Below are 25,265 nucleotides of genomic sequence, written 5' to 3'. Positions count from 1 at the left end.
AACATTATTCGATAGCAATATGTTCCTTTGAACCTTTGTATCACGTGAAAGGAAACTTTTCAAGCTCGATATTCTTCAATAGGAGAATTATATTTTTTAATTTTCTCTAGGTCGTGTCTTTGAAGTTATCTTAAGTTTAGTATTTGGCATTGATAACAGATCTAATTTATTCTATTTTCTAATTTGGTTATCACTGCACCAACAATTTTCTTTCGTATAAATCTTTTCTCCAATTCTCTTCTTAATAGTTCAATCAAACTTTTGTCGAATTTTCACTTTTTTTAAAGCTATCTTTCCTGTTCAATTTTCCAATTTTGATCGTATCTTTTTTTCTAATTCATATCTGTGTTTTATTTTTTTAAAATGAGATGTTCCTCTTCATTGTCGAGAAATTTCTTTTTAAGTTTTGTATCGGTCTTCTCTTCCTTCTGTCTCAGCGGATCCTTCTCGAAGCTTCCTTATTTAAGTAACAGATATCCAAAACATCTATATCGGGGTAGAAATTCGATTCGCAAATCCATTCAATTCGCATCATCGCCCGTCGACTTTTCCGCCAAGTTATCCTCCACCGAGAACCTCCCTGTTCCTTATCAGATCGATGAAGAGGCGGAACCAGCAGCTAGGCAACCAGGAGTAGGCAGGCTCCACCGCCAACTGGTTCGACGAATGGGAATGCAGTTGAACCTTCAACTCCAGGAATGGTTCCTACCTTCCTCCCGATTTTCCTTTTCAGTTTTGCCAGATCACTTGAACCAGTACTCATCGGTGATCCACAGTGATACTTTCTAACAGTTTAACATTTCCACGGTTTCCCTCGCTTAATACTCGAACACTCGTACTGATAATACCATGTTCGTGATCATTTCTCTGAGAAAAATCGACCATACAATTCTAAGTACATCTCGTAAATTCGGTTCAGTGTAAACGATGAGTGCGAAGCGTCTAAGCAGATGCCAGAAGAACGTTAATCACAAAATGAAGTAAAGGAAGCATTGAAGAAAGTCGAGGATGAAGAAGACAATCGTTCGTTTCCCTAGATTTAATGTGATTCTCTGAGTGTCTAGTAAAGAAATTTTCGCTCAGATTGCAGTATGACCAGCAGGGGAAGATTAAGTACACTCCGATAAGTGTCTGAACAAACTTGGACACGTGTCCTGGTCTTCTGTTGGCACGTGCCGCTGTTTAGAAGTATTTCCTAGCACGCGGTAAGGCCACGTGTCGTGTCGATTGTATCAGTGAATCTTAGGGACGTGTTCGAGGGTGTTTGAACAGGAATTTCTAGGAAATTCCAACAAAATCTACCTGCTGATCCCGGTATAATAGGATCCTTTCGGTATTCTTCGTGTTGAATTTAAATAAATTCGTCCCTCAGTGTTCAAAGAAGACATTAATTTTCTTTAGATAAGGCTTGGAAATTGTTTCAATATATTTTCGATCACTTCAAGAAGGAAATGTCACGTTTCTCTGTTCACGATGTAAAGATTCGAATTGGAGATTTGTCGAGTAGAGATCACTGGAGAATTCTTCCAAGTTCCTCTTCTTAAAGAGTATTGGAAACTGAAGTCTTTTACGTTATCCATCTTCTGCAGCTGAAACATAAATTCGATTGAATTACTCATACCGAAAGAGGATGTGAGAGGATCTTAATTAGAATACTTCAATTAGTCAACGATACTAGTCATTGTACCAAAGAATTTATTTGTAAGATACGTGAATCAAGCAGAGGTTTAAGTAACAAAGAAACACCAAGAATTTCTTCAAGATGTATTCGATGGATAATCTCGAATTAGACATGATGAACCGTCAGTATATGTACGAGGCACATAGCTTCCTTGGGAATCCGGCGATTCCAGCTTTACCGCCGCATTGTGGAGCACCAACCACGGCTACTCTACCTTCAATTCCGTCGCAATTAGCCGCACATCCTGCTGGGAGTACCGGAAGCACCAGCGGCAGTGAAATTTATTTATACGATGAGAACAGCAGCGATAACGAGAGTGCGTACAGCAGTGATCAGGAAAATCACACCAGAGAGTTAGTATCCTCTTCAGAATTTCCTTTTTTCACACGGTATTATCCAAATAGACATCTGAAAATAAAAATTCTGTATTTTCTTGGCTTTCAAATTATTCGGGAGTAAGAAAAATTGACTTAACGAAAGGGTAGTGTCGATTCGAACTGTTACTAAATTTTTTATTCTACATTGGGATATTTCGAAAATAATTTGATCAGACAGAGGATGGCAGGAGATAATGGAAGGAACATTTTTGTTCGTTAAACAGATGGTTGATCTTGCTTTATATTTTATTAACGAATTTCTAAAGACGCAACATCTGAATGTTAAACTTAAACTTCGTTGTTAAGAAGTAAAATAAGATTGGACATGGAGTTATTAAAAAATATTTCACACATTGTTCCTTGCTATCGTCTATCGGTCGTTACGATTTAATTTTCCAAAAAAAAATGTTCAGACTGTTTAAGAAATAAGCATCTAGAGGTCATTATTCTATTAAAAAAAGTACAATAATGATTTCTAGACGAAGTCAAAGCAACAGAAGAAACGGGACATCAGGGAAAAGTCCAAGGCAAGCGGTGCAACAAAGACAAGCCGCCAATATGAGGGAGAGGAGGCGTATGCAAAACATAAATGACGCCTTCGAGGGCCTCAGGGCTCACATACCTACTCTCCCTTACGAAAAGAGACTCTCTAAAGTAGATACACTAAAATTGGCAATTGGTTATATAAAGTTCCTAAATGAACTAGTCAGAGCTGATAAAGGTAACGATCCTCTAACGGGAAATGGCGGTCTCTCAAGGTGTTCCGGTCGAGACGACTCTAAGAAGGTCATAGTTCGTGGTGAGGCCAATACCGATCGCACTCACACCTTTTTTCTGTATTATATAATGTTTCTTTTTCCTTTTTTTTTCTCTAAAAATTAATCATTGTTCATTGATTTGTAAAATGAACAGATTTGTTACTTAAAAGACTTGTTTCACGATTACTTGATAAGGTTTCTGTTGATTCGTTACTTAGAAAGTGTATTAAGATCTTAAGAGACTAAATAGGAATAGTCGTTTAAACGGATTTAATTTGTTTTTCGTACTAATTGTTCTGAACGATGAAATTTCAGGTAGCGAGGGGAATCCTTTCATTTTTCATTCCCTCTCATGGTCCAGGAAATCGGACATCTCCCCGAATGGGACGATGTACGCGAAAGTTTGGACCCCGGAGGATCCAAGAACATCAAAAAACTGCTCGACATTCGAATAAAGTGCTCAGGTTTTAATTATTAAGTCGCATCGGGCCTCGTGTTATTTAGTATTTAAGGACAGACATTTCTAGTCATTCGTTTACTTTTTCCTCATTGTGAATGTTACCAGGAGAACAAAATTTGTTAACCAGAAAAATTAAACTAATCGATAAGTTCACGTCTCTAGTCAATATTAACGCGGTGAACAGTATTATGAAATTATTATCGTTATCGATGTTTAATTGTCCTATTAACAGTACAGTATTATTCTCTAAATTAACGTCGAATAAACGCCAAGTTAGAACGAGTAATTTCAGTAAAATATCAAAGCGAATTTATAATACGAAGTATACGTATTTACACGTTGAATTACGTTTTTTTAAAAATGCTAAGAAAGCAGTGACTTTACGCTTACAAATGGAAAATGGACGAAATTCTAAGATTCTGTCGAGAATTTTTTCTTTCCCCTAAGCAATAAAACTGATTTTTAATTTTTCTGGCAGAATTCATGTTACAATTGTATATATACATAGAATGCGTAAAAAAATGTAAGTAGATATCGTTTGTACGTGAAATATGAACATGAAAAAGAACGACTGTCGACGTGGTTTCCATTCAAGCCAAATAAAGTAGGTTCTTGAAGTTTCAAATTGGTTTTTTCAATCATCCCTCTGATCTCGTAACTTTAATCGTAATCTTTCTATTCTTCTATTCCATCTTTATATCATTTCTTATTATTGTAACAGTAGTATTTTTTAGGTAACACGTTAGTTTAATAGCTTTCTCAATAGCTGTTGCTCTTCTAACAATCAATACTTTTCCACACTGTCTAATTAAAATTTAATTCAAGACTTCTTCCATTCTTTTTTCCATCAAAAATTAAGTTTAGTTCAATTACACCCCAACTTTCTCTATTCTTTCGATTGAAATTAGGAAATTTCCAAATAAACTTTCCATGTGTGTCGTGTCCTTTCACTTTCTCTTCTCTATGTTGATCAATTTTCAGAATCTATGTTAATAAAAGTCTTCTAAGTTTCAACATCGACTACAGCTGTAGGAAATGAAACGAATACTTCTCGAGTTTCTAAAACTTCGGACAAAACCGCAAATTCGACGTTCCTCGTAACGAAATGGCGGAAGGCTCCAAAAAAAAGAAAAAAAAAAGCAGAGGGTAGAAACTGCGCCAAATTCTGGTGTATAGTTTGTCGGAAAGGGGAACAAACTAGACATGGATGAGACAGAGAAGGCGAATCGTGGGCGGTACGTCGATATTGCGATGTCGCGACGTTCTGCGACTCGGGAATAATGGCGTCGCCGGCTGCGGATCTTCCCACGAATCCTCCTTTCCCTCTTCGTTATTTTCCAACCTTACAGTTCTCTGCCTTATAGCTACGCAGATCCATTGGTTAAGCCGTCACGTTAACTAACAAAGCTTTTATCTGGTACTTCATTACAATATAATTAGTATAACTACAGTTCGCTTATGCTAATAGAAATTTAATCATCTTGAGAAGTCTTCGATTGGTTTTCATCCTGTTTCTATAGCTAAAAGCATAGTTAAACGTATCGTATGCTTCGCAAGGCAACGTTTGATATTTCATTTCAAAACTCTTCAAGTGAAAAATATTCCACGATGAAATTGTTCCTTTCCAAAATTTGTTCTTCATTATCTACTGACTTTCCTCTGTTATCTTTATCATCTTTTCTTCTGTTTTAGCTATTTCTTCCGTCTTCTTTATGCCGAGGTGTACGTCACAGTTCTTTGAAACTGCAAAAGATAGTCATTTTAAATCTATCGGTTAACCCATTTGCATCATTAAACGGAATAATCCGCACTCAATAATTGTTTCTTACCTATTTTAAATTTATTTATCACGCAACTATGTAAAAGAATAAATGTTTATACTATAGCATCATATAGAATGATGCTATATTAATATATGTATAATTTCTGGATCAAATATAAGTAAGAGTTCGTTTGTTATACTTAATTTCACTGAGAGTCTTGGAAGACTCTGTTCAGAATGATGATGCAAATGGGTTAATATTAAACTAGACAAATTTTTAATTACAAGATTGAACGTGTATGAAAGTTACAAACGATAATTGAATAAATGTTTAACTCTTTGCACTCGAGGGCTCTGAAGCGGAGCTATTTAAAATTTGTCTTCAAACTCGAGGGCTCCGCTACGGAGAGAATGCAAATAATTTTCAGTTTTTAAACATCCTCGTGTAAATATTCCGATTCAAATGCGGAAATTTTTATTTTGAATTTCTTCCTCGATACTCGTGTCACATTGAATATTTTTTCCGTAGCCAGAAATCATCGAGCGCAAAGGTTTAAATAAAAGAAAGGGAACAAACTGTTCCATCCAGGAGAAGGACTAGTCTACCGGGTGAGCTTCTAGGTTCGTGGACCCGCAGCAGAACGTGGACTGCTATCAGCTGTGAAAACAGCATTGTTTATAGACACCGTGGCACAATGAGGTGTAATTGAATCCATATTCTACCCCGTTGTATCAAGCGCCCCTCAATAGAGAGCTAGCGGAACGCCCCTGGTGCCCCGGGGGTGGTTGTACTTAACGGTTCGGAAATCGAGGGTAGTCGTCGATTTGTGGACAATTAGGGACGATATAAGTGTCCACTGGGACGGATCGAAACGGTTTCCATCTTTTCTAAACGTACTCCTCCTCCACTTCTTCCTTGCTGACGATTTAAACTGATTTGACATATCTTAGAACATCTGATTCATTTTAAAATTATAAAAATAATTATATATAACAAAGTATAAAAATAATTTGTTATATATATAACTAACAAAATTTATATCAAGTATCCTAGCTTAACTACCGAAAAAATACAGTGAACGTAGTTCAAAATGTTTAATAACTTATACGCGGATACATCGAGATATTTTAATAGATTAAGGCATAATTAGTTTAATGTATTTAAATTATTCACGATAGTTCAATAATATTAGCGGCTAAAGATACATACTAAGTATTTTAACGTATATACTTTGAAGTAATTTATTATACTAATTAGTAGGTGTCATAAGGTTTCTAGATACGGTGAAAGAAATTTAAGAGGAAACGCGGTACTTTATACTAATTTGACATATCTTAGAATATCTGATTCATGAAGAATTATAAAAATAGTTTGTTATATATATAAAACTAACAAAATTTATATCAAGTATCCTAGCGTAACTACCGAAAAAATACAGTGAACGTAGTTCAAAATGTTTAATAACTTATACGCGGATACATCGAGATATTTTAATAGATTAAGGCATAATTAGTTTAATGTATTTAAATTATTGACGATAGTTCAATAATATTAGCGACTAAAGATACATACTAAGTATTTTAACGTATATACTTTGAAGTAATTTATTATACTAATTAGTAGGTATCATAAAGTTTCTAGATACGGTGAAAGAAATTTAAGAGGAAACGCGGTACTTTATAGTAATCAGTAGTAGGTACTATAAAGTTTCTAGATACGGTGAAAGAAAATTAAGGAGAAACGAGATTAGTAGTTCATAATAAAAGTCTACTATTCACCAGGTGATCAAAACTCGTTCAGACTTATCTACAGTTGACGCAGGTGTGTCCATACACCTGCCGTTATCACGCGCCACTTTATGGTGCATCAATTTTTTAGCATTTATATATCTTGGAATATCGAGTGTCACAATATTTCTATCAGTATTCAACACTTGCTTCGTAATCTTCTCTAATATTTGATTTCACGCTAAAATTAATCGTCTCGATATAATTAACCCCTTACGGGCGAGTGCCATAAGATACATAGAAGTTTTTTTGAATTTTTCAAAATGAAAGGTGCATGGAATATAGCGAAAAATAATTTTACTATTCTCATCCACGTCGTAGATATTTTATAATTCAGAGAATTTCTCTCGATTTCTTATTTTTAATCGTTTAGTATACACCAAGTGTATCGATAGCTTCGTTTCTCGCTCGCAAAGGATTAAAAGAAGAACGGTACCAATACCTAAATAACTATGCATCAAAAATTCATGTCTATTGTTCATGGATATCGTACGAGGCTTCGATCACTTTTCAGTTCTTCTTCATAGAGAGATCCAGCGGTTAAGGGGAGGCGTGAAAGTTCAATACCCTGGGTTGAACCTAATCGGCTCGAACGCCACGGTACTGTGATCCCGTGAAAATTAGCAAACCATAGAATGGCGGCTGCAGCCCCTTCCGCGAATCACAGGCGCATTAAGAGCACCCTCTTGTCGCAAGGGTAGCACTTGTGTTTATCCTCGCAGCTGGAGTGACATACAAATAAAGTATTAATTCAGAATTCATGTTGTAACATCGTCGCATCATTCTGAGTATCGAATTCATACCAATGTGCTATTCTGGTACCGTTCCATCTTACTTGGAAAGCATTGAAACACACAAATTGATTTGTAACTATTTCGCAGAAATGAAATTCTCTATCCGTCACTTGGTTTCTGCCTAAACTCCAAGTTTCATCCAAGAGAAATCCACTTGCACGCCGATAAGGGATAAACCAAAGGTAAACCGAAGAATATGAAATTCGTGGTTCGAACGTGGAAACCTGAGAACAGAATTAACAATGTTACGTGCACAGACAGGAGTTTGGGGTTCCATTACATACATGAGGGGTGTTTTGAGCAAAAGAGAGCATCCATCCACCCTTCGACGCCCCCCATCAGCTCTCTAACCCCGCAGGGTGAAAATTGGGGCACGCAAATACCTGGGCAGCTGCACTGGAGTGTTTTCTGAAGTTCCAGCCAAATCATCGTCCCCTGAACACCCCGACGGATCACTTTTATGCTTGTAGCTTCCCCCATATAATGTGTTCCATACGATTCGTCGGGGTAGACAATGTAACACTTGATTCGATTGTGAATATCGTTACAATTAGAAATATCGAGAATAATATCGTGGCTAAATTTTTCACGAATTTCTTCTAGTTACGTGATTAACACTAGGTTTACGGACATTTTTGAATACATATCTTTATGGACACCGGTCAGGGTCAGATTTACGATTTAAAGAAAACTACGTATATTTCTTAAAAAATAAAACCATGAGTTTAATTTAAAAACAATTACGATATTATCAAACTTAATATAAGTTGATTAAATCTATTAACACTAGGTTTGCGGACGTTTTTAAATACCTATCTTTATGGACACCGGTCAGATTTACGATTTAAAGAAAACTACGTATTTTCTTAAAAAATAAGATCATGAGTTTAATTTAAAATCAATTACGATATTAACAAACTTAATATAAGTTGGTTAAATCTATTAACACTAGGTTTACAAACGTTCTTTATGGAGACCCATACAGATTTACGATTTAAAGAAAACTACGTATTTTCTTAAAAAATAAGATCATGAGTTTAATTTAAGAACAATTACGATATTAACAAACTTAATATAAGTTGATTAAATCTATTAACACTAGGTTTACGGACATTTTTGAATTCCTATCTTTATGGACACCGGTCAGATTTAAGATTTAAAGAAAACTACGTATTTTCTTAAAAAATAAGACCATGAGTTTAATTTAAAAACAATTACGATATTATCAAATTTAATACAAGTTGATTAAATCTATTAACACTAGGTTTACGGACATTTTTGAATACATATCTTTATGGAGACCCGTCAGATTTACGAGTAAGGAAAACTATGTATTTTCTTAAAAAAATAAGATCATGAGTTTAATTTAAAAACAATTACGATATTAACAAACTTGATATAAATTGATTAAATCTATTAATATTGTATAATTGGGGCCCAAAAAAATTCACGGGCCCCGTAAATCTAGTGTTAACAACGGTGATCGCAAGTAAGAAATTAATTATTTTCAACTATCAAATTGAATTTATAAGATCGTGAAAATTAAATTATTCGAACCAAGTCTGAATGAGATTCAGAAACGAAGAGAAATTTACGTTGATAGACAAATGACAGGGGGTTAACAAGTAGCACCCTTAGAAGCGTACGTATAGATAAGAATCTGAGATCCAAGGTGAAATCCAGCGTGAGAATTCGAGCTCTATAAAATCCTATTACTTCGTATTGAGCATTATCCAGCCGTGATGCGGGATTAAATCTTTCTCTCCCCTCAAGATCAACTGAAAATAATAATAAGAGACACACGTGTTAGTTCTTCGTTATATCATAACGTATTCTAATATACACTTTCTTTTTATCATATCTTTGATTGCTCGAGAATTCGTGGAAAGTATAAAATATTTAAAAAGAGGGTGGTTGAAAATTGTATTAAGAGGAACAATTCGATCTTCCTGATAAGAGACTGTGTTTCAGCCTTTATCCATGAAACATAGAGTATTCGCACATTCTCGTGTAATATTGATTCGCCAGAGACGAGGTTGCAGGTGAGACTTCCCACGATCGTTGGCCGGCACTGAGGCAAACGTCAGGGATTTGTCTAAAGACAGTTATGTTTCCATAAGTCAAGAAATCCATTCTTCTTCGTTCCCAAAAATACATAACGAACTCTCTAACGCGTACGTAAATTTCGATGGACAATAACGGTAAGGATATTATGTAAATCATTCCAAATCAACTTAATATTCGATATCATAGCAGGGTAGACCTATGAAGAAATTTTCGAATTATCAAACAAATAAAATATAACTTTTATTAGTTAAAATGATAATAATACGTGTACATTTTACAAATAAAAAGAAAAAGGAAAACAGCTCACTTAACACTAGATTTACGGGACCCGTGAATTTGACGGGTGAGTTGCTCCAATTATACAATATTAATAGATTTAATCAACTTATATTAAGTTTGTTTATATCGTAATTGTTTTTAATTAAACTCATGGTGTTATTTTTGAAGAAAATACGTAGTTTTCTTTACCCGTAAGTTTGACGGGTCTCCATAAAGATGGGTATACAAAAACGTCCGTAAACCTAGTGTTAAACAGGAAGGATCCGGGAACGGGAAATGTGCAGCTCGAAACGGACGATGCCTCATCATCGTTTACTCTTCTTTTTATTACATGATTCCGTATGCACAGTTACATTACAAAATCGTATCGCACAGTGATTTACATCCCTGGATTCGGAACCGATCCACGCGACTCCGGGACGACGTTTCTGAAGGCATCGTGCAGAAATAATAAACACACTTCGACGAAGTGTCTGGGTTTTTCGGTTTCTTGATCAGTCAACGAAGAATAGATTCGAGTGCACGGATTAACTCAGCACCGATGCCAAAAGCGTCGTCTTTATTCAGGGTAACCTTTTCCTGCGAGCTCTCGTCCATCCCACGCGCCTGAAGAAGATCTTCGTTTCTTTCAATTCGACAGTGTAAATCTTAACAGATGTAAATATAAAAGTGAAACCTTCTAGGCATTCAATTCGAGGTAAAGATCCTAATCTAGTGAACGCTGCTCCTCCTGAATTTAAATCAGTAGTTTCTAGATATTCCTCGTGACGTTAATAACATCTATGATGTTACTTACAAGCTACAAACACGCAAGTGGCTCTTACGTTCTTCGTATGCGTGTTAAAAATTGATTAAAAACGAAACTGATAGATAGGAATATTTCTACCTACATATGCTGCTTTTAAGGTACTACCTATGAGCACCTATGGTTACCTATAATCTTGAGCAAGAGTTTCCGTAACGATACGAGAATGTGCTTAGAACATAGGTCCTAGATCTGGAATCAGAAAAAAAAAGTTAGAGAAATGGGATGGAAATAACGTGAGAATTAAAAAATAAAATTCCAGAACTCGGTGGTGTTCGCGTAAAAATTAAAACAGCCATATCACCGACTAGATTAAATTCAGGATGTCTTCGAAGGATGGACGAGGCCACTGGTGAATCGTTATGTTAAACACGTTAAAAAAACAATCAGCCTTTTCTCACGTTAGAAAATTCATTTTCTTCTTTGTGTGAAAACACATATGGCATTTCGCTCGGTTATGCTTTTAATCCTTTTTCCCTTGCTTCCTTACACGGTGGTACAATATAAGACGTACATAATGGAGGACAATTTAAAGGTAAATCGTCACGAAACGGCTCCGGATTTTTTTAGCTACTCGTTTCTCGCTTGAAAATATACAAAATACCACGCGAGAGGTCGCGGCAACCTTTGAAGTGTCCCCGTGATACATCCTTCCAATTATTTTACATGTATAGATAGCACTTTCTACAAATTGTAGGCTGTCCCAAGAACGGCCATGTTTAACCTTTTTACCTTGTCTTTTCTTCCTTTACAATATCTAGCATAATACGTTTCTTATTTAAATGACACGTTTCTTGAGAAAACCAACAAGTGCATCGAGACAAGTACGTGTTTGCTTCTCTGACAATTTCCAGCCAGTTTCTTCTCTCTCTCTTTCACTTGAAGTAGAATTATTTTACAGCGAGTTGCTTGTTTCTGTTCGTTTGTCCAGAGACGCGTGATGGGATACCAGCTAACTCTCGTAGAAAAATGAAAACACGCTTCACAAACGGCGCCAAGTTTGATTCACTTACACATTTGTAATTTTTTTTTTCTTTTTTTTCATTTTTTTTTTTTCCTTTTTTATTTTTTCCATTTAACTGTCCAACAGTGACTCTTTGCGAAGAGATCTTGAGTATCAAAATGCTACGGTACGGTTTGTGCCAATATTTCGACCAATCAAAGCATTGTTGCCGCCTGGACGTTGTTGAGGTTTTACAATTTACAATTGCCTGAACAATAACACCCAGAAAGGTTTCGAGAACGAAAATATTTCCATCTTATTCATGGAAGTACATAGTCTCTTTCTTAGTGCACTCGAGCAGTCTGCAATTTATCATTCGAATAAATAAATTTTGCCCATTGTTTCACTGCGTTTAGAACAATTAGCTTGTTCGGTAGTTACCATGGGTGTACTAAGTTCTTAATATAAACGAATCTAATGATACATCTATTCTACACGCATGATCATTGTGTACATAAGTATGTAAGTTTGTACCAAACATTTAAGTTACAATTAAACTACAAGCGAATAGAAAATCCTAATGGACGGAGTCACATTGGGTTTATACAAAATTTATCAAAGAAAAAGACTCTGCATCTTAAAAGTTGGTACAATTTTATTCAAACGCTTATTTTTGTAGTTTTGAGCATGAAAACATTTCTGCTTTTATTCCCTTATCCATTCTGTATAAATCCAATGTAGTCCAGAATAGAGAAGACTTTGGTCAAATTAAGGTCAAATATTCAAGCGACAAAATCTCCGATAGTCAATCCATAGTGGATTAGGAACACAATAATTTATTTGTACACGAATAATTGAAAGTGAACACAAAATAAACGAGAGCATGGAAATGTCGAAATTGTCAAGCTATGTTAAGTTGAATTTCTTTTTTTTTCTTCATTTTCAATTTGAAAAAAAAAAAAAAAAAGAAAGAAAGAAAAAAGAAAAGGAAGAAGGTTACACCAAGGCGATACCAGTCTCAAAATCTCGAGCAACCATTGCGTAAACATAAGTTGTTCAAGAGTTTCAAGAGAGTTCAATGATTCGATTGCAAAAATTTGGCACGGTCTGCTGTGTGTAAAAATATTATTGTTAACTGCTCTCTGTTTTAACACTTCACCCTATACACGATTTTTTCCTACCTCGCTTCTCTTTCTCTCTCACTCTCACTCTCACTCTCACTCTGTTCCTCTCGTCCTTCTATTGTACCGTATATTATCTTAAAACGTACAGCGATACTACACTGAGATAATAAACGCATAAAATACTCCTCATCGGTATAAACGCACTGTTGTCTTCGACGATCACTTGACTTTTTTAGAAACCCTTTCGAATTTTCGACTAAGTCGTCAATTATGAATACCACATTTTCCAATTATAGCACCGAATACCACACCGATTATCGTACATCTTTGAAATTCAAATAATTTTTTATATACAAGAAAAGTTTTTAATATGAAAAATTTTAAAAAAGTACGGTTCTGAGTATAACTACATCACTTAGCATCGTCATTTAACGTCTTAATTCATAGTTTCACTACATCGCTTTCATCAATTATGTCTTATAGATGCAATGTATAACTAGAGTGTGAAAATTTAAATATATATATATATATAGCATGTCATATAAGTCCGTCTCATTGTCATTATTTTAAACATTGCTATAATTTTTACGTGTTATACGAATCCGTGTTATATGAAGAACTGTACTATGAAATAATGAGACATACAGCCATTCCTTTGGATCCCAAGATGTATAATAACTGAAATAGTGTTTCGTGCTCAGTACAATCGACGTACACGAAGAAAATTCGATAGAATTTTAATAAATCGATTTTCCCTGAGTGGTGGCGTGCAATCTTGAACGCTTGGTGTCCTCGTGATCTATCACTGAGTCGTTTATCGTCGCTTTTATCGTACAAAGTAAATCTAAAGATTCTTCTCGGTTCCTTTAAAAACGTTCGCAATTTCCTATTAGCGGAAATCGTCTTCCCGTAAAAATAATACTTTTCAATTGAGAACACAAAACGGTAATATCAACTTGTCTCTTAGAAAATTTCATTTTCTACAATAGAACCGAAGGGATTAGTTATGAACACCTAGTTACATTTATTTATTAATAATAATAATTAAAATAAAATTACCAAAAAGAAGACAAGAAATTCATATCTATAACAGTAAAGTATAGATTCATTTAATACGGAAAGACAGATTATTCCATTGCTACTAATGTTTTTCTTTTTACTTTGGGGAACCGAGAGACAGGAAACTAGTCCCCCCATTATAATTCCTTATCTTCAATAAGTTGAATTTCGTTCATTCAAATGCAGCTCTAACTTTGAGCGAAAGTCCTTTCATTAATTTTTTTATACTTTAATCCTTTAACGATGGATTCTTTTTTTTTTTTTTTGTTTTTTGATTATGCGTCTCGCATCGACAAAGGTCGAAATTCGATATTCTTGATACTTTAAGACAAATAACATGTGTGCTGCCATTGAGAAAGGCAAGGTACAACCAAGAATAATCGTAAATAAATCCCTTATGCGAAAACGAAGCGCGTGTGAAACATTCTGTTTAGACACAACCTCGACCATTTCCTTAAATCCCGTCTAACGATAACAGTTCAATTAACTGTTCCAAAGAAACCATAAAAACCATCATACTATAAAGAAAAATAACTATTCGATCCGTTTCACGGCCATTTTATTGGTGGAAGGCAGTGCTCAAGTTACACGACTAAGTATGTAGTACGTTTTACATGTATAAGATTCGAATATATATCGGTTCGACCGTGAAATGGATCAATTATAAGACATTTATAAGTTTAACTTGAAAGGTGTAGGCATTTTTTGCGATGTGTCAAAAGTGGTGCGCTAAAAAAAACCCGAGAAACTAATTTATTAAGATAGCGACGAAACATCTACGTAAGAGATGCCTTGGTAGAAAAAAGATGGGTGACTTTGTCGTACCACCAAATCCACACGCAATTTCCTTTCCTTTTATGTAAAATGTACACTTACTGCATAATTATTATTGCTATTCGTCGCGATAGATTAACTTACAATCTAAAATTTGTACATCTGCGGATTTGCTGTTTTATCAAATGATGTTAATGACAATGATGTAAAATGATCTAAAGATTGTCTCAGACGTGCTCGATGACGTGCAACCAAAGGAAGGACAGAAAAAGAAAAGAAAAAATGATTCTACTTCTAGATTGCTTCTTCGTTCGAATTTGCAAGGCCTTTGTTATCATGCTTATTGTGAATCTAACCTAACTTTGAGCCAGTAAAACTGCTCTTGGAAATTCGCCAAGAAACAATAGAAATGTATAAACACACGTCTATTCACCAGCTCTATTCATAACGGAATAAAATCGTGAATTACATATATCGATAAATGCAAATGTTTTGTTTAATATCATATATAACGATTCCCAGTCTATAAGTATTGAATTACCGAATTGATCACACTTTATCGAGCAGAGATCGCAGTCAGAGATCGAGCCAATCAGCAAAGAAACACAAAGGATAAACGACTCCCTTGTGTTCATTTTTAAGGGTGGTAACACGTCTCGGTCGGCGATAACACCTCACCACGTCTGCTGTTGTCAGGCGCAGTATATTCTTCCTTTGTTTCCACCTATCTTCAGCTGGGTTTTCCAGGCGGTCCATGACTTGTGGAGAAGGTCCATGTGAATGAAGATTATGAACATTACCTACTTGATTACTTGTCAAACTGGACATTGTAGGTTGGTACATCGAAGGCATGTAATTACTCGACGATTGTGGCACTGACCTGAAACATACGAAGCTTCTACTTAAAATTATTTCCCACTTTTCCTATTTAAATCACTCTCTGTAAAAATGCATTAAAGTATAATTCTTATATCTAAAATATTTCTATTCGTTATACATGCATGCACGATCTAAATATATTCATGACTCAAATTCTATTATAAAAGTAATATAATGATTTATATAGCAAAAGAACAAGTTAACATCATAGCTCCAAATTTCAAATTTTAATTATCCAAGATATAAATCTGTATAAAAAATAAGATCTTATAAAATGAGAAGGATTTCTTACCTTGGAACCCCACGCAGAGGATCCGGTGTAACGGACGAGTTTCTCACTACGCCAGAATTATTAGTCGGTGCCGGAGATACAATATTACTAGGTTGTCCTTGGTGGCTACCCGCTTCCAGCCGGGCTGTGTCTGTTCATAACAATCGGCAGAGAGAACTAATTTTTGCCAGTACCAGAACTCGTCATATCAAATGCAGAACAAATACGTTACCTGATTGTTGGACTTGGTTGCGGTGCAACCAATGATGTTCGATGCTGGTACTGGCGAAAGTGAAGCCTGCAGCTGGAGGAGACGGATCAGGAGGCAAGCCATTTTCCATGGTCGTAGAATGGGTTACTAGAACTTGAATGGGCCATATATGTGTTGTTCACTCGTGGTTCCCTACTCACTCGAGGAACGGCGGCCGCTGCTCCTGGTGGGACTTCAGGGTGTGGAACATTAGGATGAGATGGATGACTGTTGGATGTATGTTGTTCACTGATAATTTACGAGCAAAATAAGTATTAAAATGGTTACATATTGAAAATGTTCATCATAAAAGTCAAATACATTACCTGGATGAGCACTAGGCTGAGTCGTTAAAGGGATTGCAAGTCTAGCATTCACAGCCAACAGATGATCTCTCCTTTGCAGAAGACTATTTACATGCTCCTCTAACCTAAGGTTTTCTGCCCTTAATTGGTGAAGACAAGAAAGTAAGGAAGCGACTGTAAAAAAAAATTTTATATTTTATGAAACATTTCTTTGATTTATGTTAGGATTAATGGATCAAACGACCCAGAAAGCAATAATTTTATATAACTATTGTATGAATGTATTATTGTAAGATATATGCAAAAAAAAAAAAAAAAAAAAAAAAAAAAATTGAAAAAAATTAAGAGAAGAAAAAGAAAAGAGCATTGATTCATGCATTGATTTTTCAATCAAAAAGAAAGACCCCATTTTACCAAACCCATGCGACTGAAAGCATGTTTTTCCTTGCCGTACACTCACTGTCAAAGTGCTGGGCTTGCTCCATCAGAAATTGACTTCCCTGCTCCCATTGTCTCTCTAAAAGCTGATCTAATGTTTGGGGTATTGCACCACCGCCTAAAGAACCAGTGTTGGTTGTATTAGCACTAGTGTTGGTATTCGTATTGCTGGTGGTATTAAAAACCGAGGAAAACGATGTCGGCGGTGCACCGGTTTGATTGGATCGTATCTATTCGTAAAATATGTCAATATTAAAGCGCGAGATCAGATCTCCTTTCCTAGTTATTAAAAGTAATAAATTTATATTCAAATACCTACAGATGCAATTACTCGACTATGTAGTTGTGGACCAACTAAATTCGTTGTAGAATTACTAGCTTCTGTAAAAATAGAATGTGCTTCCAACTCTTGAGAAAGAGTATCAGACATTTTTTGTGCCATTGTGGAAGTTGGATTTAACTGATTTCCTAACATATGTGGTGCACTAACTCCATTCTGGAACCTAATTTATACGTCAAATTATAATATATATAATAATAAGCTATATTTATATATCAATAATTTTTGTTTCTTACAATTTAACATCCTTCTCTTCTTTTGGATTTGTAAGCGTTGGAGTACTCGAGGCAGAGGGTGTTGGTGTTGTAGAAGCTGCACTTGCACTTTCCTTTTCCTTCTTCCTGGTCCACTACTGCTCATACTTTCAGATCCAGGACTGCTTGGCGGAGACTCCTTGACAGTAGGACCCATAGTGTTCACAGAACCAGAGTTAACGTTACTAAAATGACCACCACTCAATGTTGGTCCTTGAATAATGGATGGTACAGGTGCCACAGTTATGGCAGGTGGAGGAGTTTGATGATTACTTCTTCCTCCTCTCTTAGATGTCGTTTGCTAGATACAGATGTTACTATAGATGATGCTATTGGTAGAGGTTGCTGTTGCTGCTGTGACTGTGGCTGTATTTGTGGCAGTGCTGGTTGACTATTTGATGATCCACGTTTTGGTTTGCGAGGCTTTTCTTGTTTATCTGATGATTGAGAACTGAGAAAGCAATGAAATTGAGATTTATTTGTTCAGTTGTATTGGTTAGCTCTCCCTGTATAGCTTTTAAGATTGAAATATTTTTAAAATTCTGCAAAACTGATTGTATATAAAATGCAAAATAAACGGACCGTTGTGCACTGCCACTTATATCACGTTACTCCTTTCCTTCGTTCATTGCCCTTGAGGCCCCTTGAGGTAGAAAAAACAAACATAACCTCAAAGTGTCCTTAAAGCTACAGACGAATCAGAGGACGTCAAGAAAATTACAGTCGTTCACAATAATTTCTCCCTGCCAACAACTCTTTGCAATTTACATTACACAAAAATAAAATAAAAAATTGTTCTGAATTCATTTTTGTATTTGTACAACCCATAACATTGCCGCGGACATCTTCCAATCGTCACTATATTTCCCGAATATTTTAAACAATGCAGTCGCGTCCTAATGAAACGATATTTTGCATACTACCATAAATGCATACGCAATAAGATTTTTCTACCTGAATAATTTTTACGAACCGCAAGAAGAGGTTAAAAACAAAAGGGCTTGTTTATCCAGTAAGTCAGCCATTTTGATGCCTTTAGTTTTGGCGCGCATTTTAAATTGCACACAACACGCACGAATCATAAATTTGTTAATTTTTTTTATATTATATATGTATTTTATTGAAATAATTATTTTGCTTATTAATTCTTAATAAAAATATAATATATAATCACAATAGTTATTATTACGATATTTCTGCTAAACGTGTATCATAAATAGTATTAGTACCAAAAACTTTATTCGAACTTACCGAGATCTCTTGGCAGGAGCTTCTTCCGTGACAAACCTTTCAGTGTTTGACATAGCACTCGTTCTGGGTTCCGTGGTAGCGGCAGTAGTTATAATACTTTGTTGCAGCTGTTGGTACAGTGTTGGAGCACTTGTTACCACACTCTGAACTGTACTAGATAACGAAGTTGCTGTTAACGGGACAGATACGACTATACTATTCGATGTGGTTGTCGGTGACTGGGTAACAACCGATGACTGAGATTGCGTTACTGCCATTATCACAGGTGTTGTAGTTGCTTCTGTAGTGATTGGAGCACTCGGCGATGACTGAATAGGACTCTCAACTTTTACCTTAACAAGAATATTTCAAAATATAAGATATATTAAAATACGATATTATGAAATGAAATTTTTTGTACGAATCATTATATACCTTTTTTGACTTTTCTGGTTCGGTAGTCGTACTTAAGCTCGTCGCTTCCGTTATGGTTGTCTGGACGTTATTGCTTGATACAGCTTGCTGTACGACAGAACTCACAGCAACCACAACAGAACCGCTGGCTTCAGAGCTGACTGACTGATTTGAATTTTCGTTCCCTATTACAGTTGGCGTTCGTGCCCCTGTTTTTCTTTTTTTACTGTGGCTCGAAGTTTTGTTCGACGATGAGGAATTCGATTTCATTTGCCCACTGTTTTTGTGACCGGAGCTCGAGTTTGATCCGGATTTAATGGTCGTTGGGGCCACTGCGGCAGTGGTAGACGTGGTGCCGTCATGTCCAAACACACTCTCCGATTGGGTGACGATCGTTTCTACGAAGTTGGAAGTGGTGAATTTACTGGAATTTGTGGTGTTGTCTTTGGGTGTATTACGGCCGCTACTGTTTTTGTCGTCAGCAATGCCATTTATTTCTAGACTTGGACTAGTATTCGATTTGTTTTTAGAATTTGTAGCGGATTTGGAACTTGAACTCTTTCGTTTACCACTTGACGAAGATTTTATCGGGTCTCTGCTTCCTTTTCAGGAGACGAATCTGATGAGCCATTATCAGCAGGTATTGGCTTGTAAGGTGGTATTGTTTTAACGTTACCACCTTTTTTCTATAAGCGAAATAATATGATTATCTTTTATTAACTTAATCTATTAATTGAATTTTTTGAAGATTCTTAAAGTGGTATGATACAAACCAATTTCGAGTAATGATGCTGACAATATCCACAATATTTAACATTATCTAGATAATTGCCAGCTTCTTCACAGAGCAAGCCAAGAGCCTGAGCACAAGTAACATGAAATTGCTGCCTGCAGCCAGTCTTATTGCACTGCATACAGGCTCCTACATTTGCTCTACTACCTCTCCCTTGTTCCTCACATATGTAACATGACTGAAATGATTATGTTATATATTTTGAATTAAATAATCATTGGAAATCTGTTTTAACAAACATATTTTAACAAAATCTTTACCTTACTGAATCTTTCAGATGGTATCAATTGTAAAATAATTGGTTCCATTGTTGTCACGTTACCAAATCTAACTTCTGGTATATAAAGTGCACAGACCACGTGTGCCCATCCAGCCTGATCTGTTCTCTTAAGAGCTCCATCTCGACTTGGGCATAATTCGCAGCGCTGTTAAATAATTCAAGAGTCATTTTAACAATATAATTTTCAAAGCACTCACTCATGAAACTTACCACACGTGCACTACGTTCCTGTGACTCACATTTCCTACAATACCAAGGACCTGTAGGTACTGTAACGATTCCATAGCAAGCTGTAAAATCATTGCAGCATAGAATTATAATTGAATTCCCTCGTTCAAAACATATGACTTTGTACATGATTAAAATTAATGTAATAAACAAACCTTGGTGTACAGCAACGGTACAACCTTGGCCATCACAATACACCAGTGGATTTTCAGTCCAACCCCTCTCGTCAGAACACACGCAGCACCCTCCAAGCATCTCCTTCATGCTGTGTTCCAAGCAATTCGGAAGACGAGACTAGCATGAGGAGCTAGGCGAGCCGTAAGCGGAGATGTGACACGAGGTAACCTCGCTTTCGCAATTGCATCCTGGCAATGTATGATCCTCGGCTTGTTCCTTCCTTTACTGCTCTCCTCAATTCTCGTGTACACGCGTGACGCATTCAACGGTGAATCGTGGCTTGGAATGTGCGACTGCAGGTTGCCCGTCGCTCAAACAATTCCACACCGTGGAAACACGAAGCACCGACACCGAGGCGCTCCAAGAGTACCGTGCACCACCTTTTCTTTAAAGAAATCCTGTTTCGAAATGTGCTTGAACGAATTGTTATTTACAACGGCGCTCTATTTGTTTCGCTGGTCAGCCATCTTATTTTGTTGTCGCGCCTGGCGTGCGCATGCGCAGCTGCACGCTCTGCCGCGAAAATGGAAGAGCATGTTCAAAAATAAGACATCGATAATTACATTAATAATTATATCTAATTATTTCTTAATGTTAATTCTATTAATCTCATGATTTCCGATTCTTTCAAATATAGATTTTAAGTTTCCTACATATTGCGACTAGAATGTTAAACATTATAAATTATCAACTTTCGATTATTAATTTTGTATTCATTTACAGATTTCTAAACGTTTAAAAACTTTTATTATTAATTTTTTCATTAATGTAAAAAATCATTAATAAATGATTACGATAAATGTCTTACGATTCATTCGCTAATATCAACGAATTAGAACTCTTCGTGAATTTTACAAGGTGTAGTAACTCTAGTATTATTAGCAGCTAGTAAATTGGCAAGTCTAACTGATTGGTTAGAATAGAGTATCCCTATCTTTTTTCTCACGTATTTTTGGTATTGGCTGATAGCGTCACTAATACCATAGACTTAACACAGATGGAGTGTTTCATCATCGCGTGTGATGCTACATTAGCGGAATCTATCGTTTTTGTCCCGTAGCTCTTTCAATAACAATATCAAGTTGCCAATTCTACTATATGTCAACACGTGCCACTGTATAAGACAAAGTAGGGATAGATGGAGCGAGTGAAAGAGAGTTACCTTGACGTCCCATTCGTTGACTTATCAATTCCGCATAGTACGTATGCTACTTTTCAAGAATTTATATTCGAATAGTGTAAGTAGTACTTAGGTTCGTTAGAAATCTAATTCTGAGAATAATTGTTTTATAACACTTTTCTACTATCTGTATAAAAGAATTAAAATATAATATATCAAAATATATCAAAATAAAAGATCAAAATATAATACATAATTTTGTTTCAGACGAACCTTCTGAAATAAGAATATGATGGTAAAGCAGATTTCTGTTTTGTTTCTATTTTGGTTTTCAAACTTTTGACATAAAAATGCAGCAGTACAATGATCTTTATGTTCTCGAATTGGCAAACGAGACACATTTACCAGAGATCTTACTTTTCTTACACGAAAATTTCGATATGGAAGAGACTATGTTGAAGAGTTTGAGAGAAAATAACCAATTGACAACCGAGGAGAAAGAATCAATGAAAATCGATCATGAGAAATTGATACGAGCGATTTTTAGTTTCTCGCCTTGTATTATAGCGGTCGAAAAATCATTCAAAAGGATAATTGGTGTGAATCTGATGATAGTTAGCAAGAATCCGAAGTACCAATATGGCGCTGATGGTGTTTCCGCGGCATTCAGTAACAATCCTCCTACCAACAGATTAATGAAACAATATTTCCATTATCTATCTGAAATTAGTGAAAAGGCTGATTTATATGAAAAATTTCCAAGTTCTAAGGCAGCCGTCGAATTTTATGCAATCGCTGTAGACAAGAAATACCGTAAAAGAGGACTTTCGAGGAAACTGATGACTGCAGGAATTTCTTTTGCAAGAGGCCTTCAGGATGTCGGTTTCGTATTTGGAGTGTATACGTCATTGTACTCAAGAAAAGCGGCAGAAAAAATTGGCTTAAAGAGTATCATGGATGTAGATCTTTTAAATTACAAAGATGACAATGGCAGACCTATATTTCAGGACACTCCGCCGCATAATATTATTTCTGTTATGGTTCTGCAAATCGCTTAGATCTTTTCTAAATATATCGAAATTCAATATCCTTCATTATAAGAAAGTTGTACATATTTTTGATATCAAGATTTGATTGTATATAGCCTAATTACTAGCTGTTGTTTTAGAGTTTATTTATTGTACAGATTTTCATTATTCTTATTTAGCATAAATAATTATTACTTATTGTTTTATATCAAACTAATATGAATAAATGTAACTAATCAATTAATTAATTTTGTGAATCGATATTGAATTATCAGTTGTTACAATAAAATTAGCAATTATTTATACCAGTAATTAAATCATATCTTCAACATCCTTTGATACTCTTCTATCATTTCATTTCCGTTCTTGTTTTGTTATAAATTAGCTGCACTATTGTAATTTTCCCATTTCCATAGACATAGCACACGATAACACCAGCCGTACAACCTTCTTTATCGATATCTCGACTTGGGAAGTCCCTCCCGGACTTTATATTTAAAGTCCCGCGTATCGAACTCGTTAAACGTTGCTCGTTAGATGGTTATCAAATAGTTATAAACAACAGTTTCGAAAATCTTTCGAAATCCAAAAATACCTACCACTACATATCGAAGAACGGAAAGGATTATCGTAAGTAATTTTTCCAAATTCTCATTAATACAAATTTTCATATTTTCTGTTACAAACTTAAAAAAGTAGAATATTTACGATTCGTTGATTCTAACTAGACGCGGAATATCTGATATCGTATCACGTTTGGGCTTTTATCGACGGCTTTTCCCGCTAGTCAATTTAAACTTCGTCGAATTCTACCTTCCGTTATCAGATATCATCATCTCTATTTCTAACGACAGAGCGTGTAATCATACATTTTCTGGAACCTTACGTATCTCTAGTAAATGTATAATAAATAATATTTCAATCCATAATCTGACGAACCTTCGACGATGAATACTGAATTCGTCAGTGTACTTCTTAGCCTTCATTTTTGATGATTTTTGACTATGTTATAGACGCGAAGATCTCGAACAACTTTCTCCTTTGCACGTAACAGGTGGTTAGCCTTAATTTCGAGATATTTGTGAAAAACTTTCGACACTATACTTTCGTTCTCTGTCTATAATATACGCACTTGTGACGCGCCATCATAGGTTTGTTATCTAGTATTTCTATAAACACTATACATAACGGGTGAACTTGTCAGAATCATGGGTTTCACTCGAATCTCCTCTATGGTTCCCTTTACGACGTATAAAAAGGCGAGATGTGGTAGATTATTTATATTAGGTCGTCCCATAAATTCGTTCCGGTTTTTACTTTTACCATTTAAAATTATACGTCGAATAAACCTTTAAATATTAAGAAAAAATTTAGTCGCCCTTTTGTTCTACTTCCTATTTCGTTGACAAACACGTTAATCATCGATATAGTTTATAAATCGTGACGAGGAATGTAAATATCACCGCGAACGAACTTACCTGATATATCAAATATTTCTCATTGGAAACATTGACGTATAAACTATAATACATTTCTAATTTCAATGTCGTATAAGTTGCTAAAAAATTTAAATTTGCACCCCACGTTCCTAATAAATCTCTCCGAATAAACAAACCCAACTTCACTTGCAGTTAGACCGAATATCCAATTCTATATTTACCTCGAGATTAAGTTAGGCTAGATTTTGATATTCATCCAAGTGACGAAATTGTTTTTGTTTCACTTGTGCGACGTGAAAAGCAGCAGCGAGCTTTCAGGTTCTTTGTACGTTAAAGAAAGCTGGAGAAAATTTTTGTTCCAATCTAGTATGTGTTATCTTTCTGACGAGTTCACCCGTTATATACATTGGACTGTTGGATTTTGGGGAACAGTACGTAAGTAATAATTGTGTACCAACGAACCAACACTGTTACAAATACGATGTCGAAACTTTTTCTCAAATATCTCCAAAGTCAACAGCTTTGCTTTTCTTACACGCGAAAAAAGAAATTGTTTCGAATGCAACAAATTAAAAAATCATGGAAATCGATGAACGAGAAGTTCATTGTCGCGTCGACGAAGAATAATTATCATTGTTTTAATAAAGAAACCTAAATAAACAAACTTATGACTGGTAATGTAAGTTGATAACCACCAACCGATGAAGACGCATTTGGTTATCTAATTAAATTAGTTTGTACATAGTTAACTACTGTTTAAATAGCCCGTGGAGCGATTAAATTTATCTGGGATATATTTTCATACCCTTTCTAGTTGACACATGGACTTACATACAGTCGCTTGATTCACTGACTCGCATATATCATATTTCTTCATCACTATCTTGCATTGTTGTCGGACATAATGGATTCATTCGACCCCGAAGAATTTCTCGGTACTCTTTCTGCTTCATAAATTATAAATTACATTCGATAATAGATCGAAGTCTTTTAATTGGCAGAATTATCAGAAAATGGAAAATTCTTTACCGGCTGTTTCATTGTTTTTTTTTCCTTTTTTTTGGTTCGAATCTCGTTACACCACTCGGTAGTTTCTGCGATATAGTAGTAAAGCGGAGGATGGAAAAATTGAAGAAGTTTAAATATAC

At 35.5% G+C, this 25,265-nt stretch overlaps 3 protein-coding genes across 3 annotated transcripts; 2 read left to right on the top strand and 1 right to left on the bottom strand.

Annotated features, from left to right (window-relative positions):
• Positions 1 to 1,762: 1,762 nt before the first annotated feature.
• Positions 1,763 to 3,271, top strand: LOC143221038 (pancreas transcription factor 1 subunit alpha-like). The gene is made up of 3 exons (XM_076446580.1): positions 1,763 to 2,034; positions 2,538 to 2,857; positions 3,132 to 3,271. Exons 1-3 carry the CDS (start codon positions 1,763 to 1,765, stop codon positions 3,269 to 3,271), a joined length of 732 nt encoding a protein of 243 aa, XP_076302695.1.
• Positions 3,272 to 15,401: 12,130 nt separating this feature from the next.
• On the bottom strand, positions 15,402 to 20,617 carry LOC143221037 (uncharacterized). The gene is given in 21 exon segments (XM_076446579.1): positions 15,402 to 15,433; positions 15,436 to 15,551; positions 15,843 to 15,955; positions 15,957 to 15,972; positions 16,054 to 16,115; positions 16,118 to 16,177; positions 16,179 to 16,297; positions 16,300 to 16,320; positions 16,398 to 16,550; positions 16,837 to 17,044; positions 17,134 to 17,317; positions 17,391 to 17,476; positions 17,479 to 17,708; positions 17,711 to 17,859; positions 18,660 to 18,991; positions 19,074 to 19,645; positions 19,648 to 19,738; positions 19,826 to 20,023; positions 20,106 to 20,270; positions 20,336 to 20,415; positions 20,509 to 20,617. Coding segments are annotated over 21 exon segments (3,096 nt in total).
• A 1,383-nt stretch (positions 20,618 to 22,000) lies between these two features.
• On the top strand, positions 22,001 to 22,708 carry LOC143221036 (uncharacterized). The gene has a single exon (XM_076446578.1). It carries the CDS (start codon positions 22,001 to 22,003, stop codon positions 22,706 to 22,708), a length of 708 nt encoding a protein of 235 aa, XP_076302693.1.
• The last annotated feature ends 2,557 nt before the right edge of the window (positions 22,709 to 25,265 follow it).

The sequence above is a fragment of the Lasioglossum baleicum genome, unplaced genomic scaffold (genome assembly GCF_051020765.1).
Source record: "Lasioglossum baleicum unplaced genomic scaffold, iyLasBale1 scaffold1838, whole genome shotgun sequence".
NCBI lineage: Eukaryota > Metazoa > Arthropoda > Insecta > Hymenoptera > Halictidae > Lasioglossum > Lasioglossum baleicum.
The sequence above is the reverse complement of the archived record's forward strand: the minus strand, read 5'-3'. Positions and strand labels throughout refer to the sequence as shown.

Excerpts from the sequence above, each read along its gene's own strand:
- LOC143221038 (XM_076446580.1), top strand. The coding sequence starts at position 1,763 with ATGTATTCGATGGATAATCTCGAATTAGACATGATGAACCGTCAGTAT. Across the intron at positions 2,035-2,537 it reads CAGGAAAATCACACCAGAGA|ACGAAGTCAAAGCAACAGAA; the intron begins GTTAGTATCCTC and ends AATGATTTCTAG. Across the intron at positions 2,858-3,131 it reads TAAGAAGGTCATAGTTCGTG|GTAGCGAGGGGAATCCTTTC; the intron begins GTGAGGCCAATA and ends ATGAAATTTCAG.
- LOC143221036 (XM_076446578.1), top strand. The coding sequence starts at position 22,001 with ATGCAGCAGTACAATGATCTTTATGTTCTCGAATTGGCAAACGAGACA.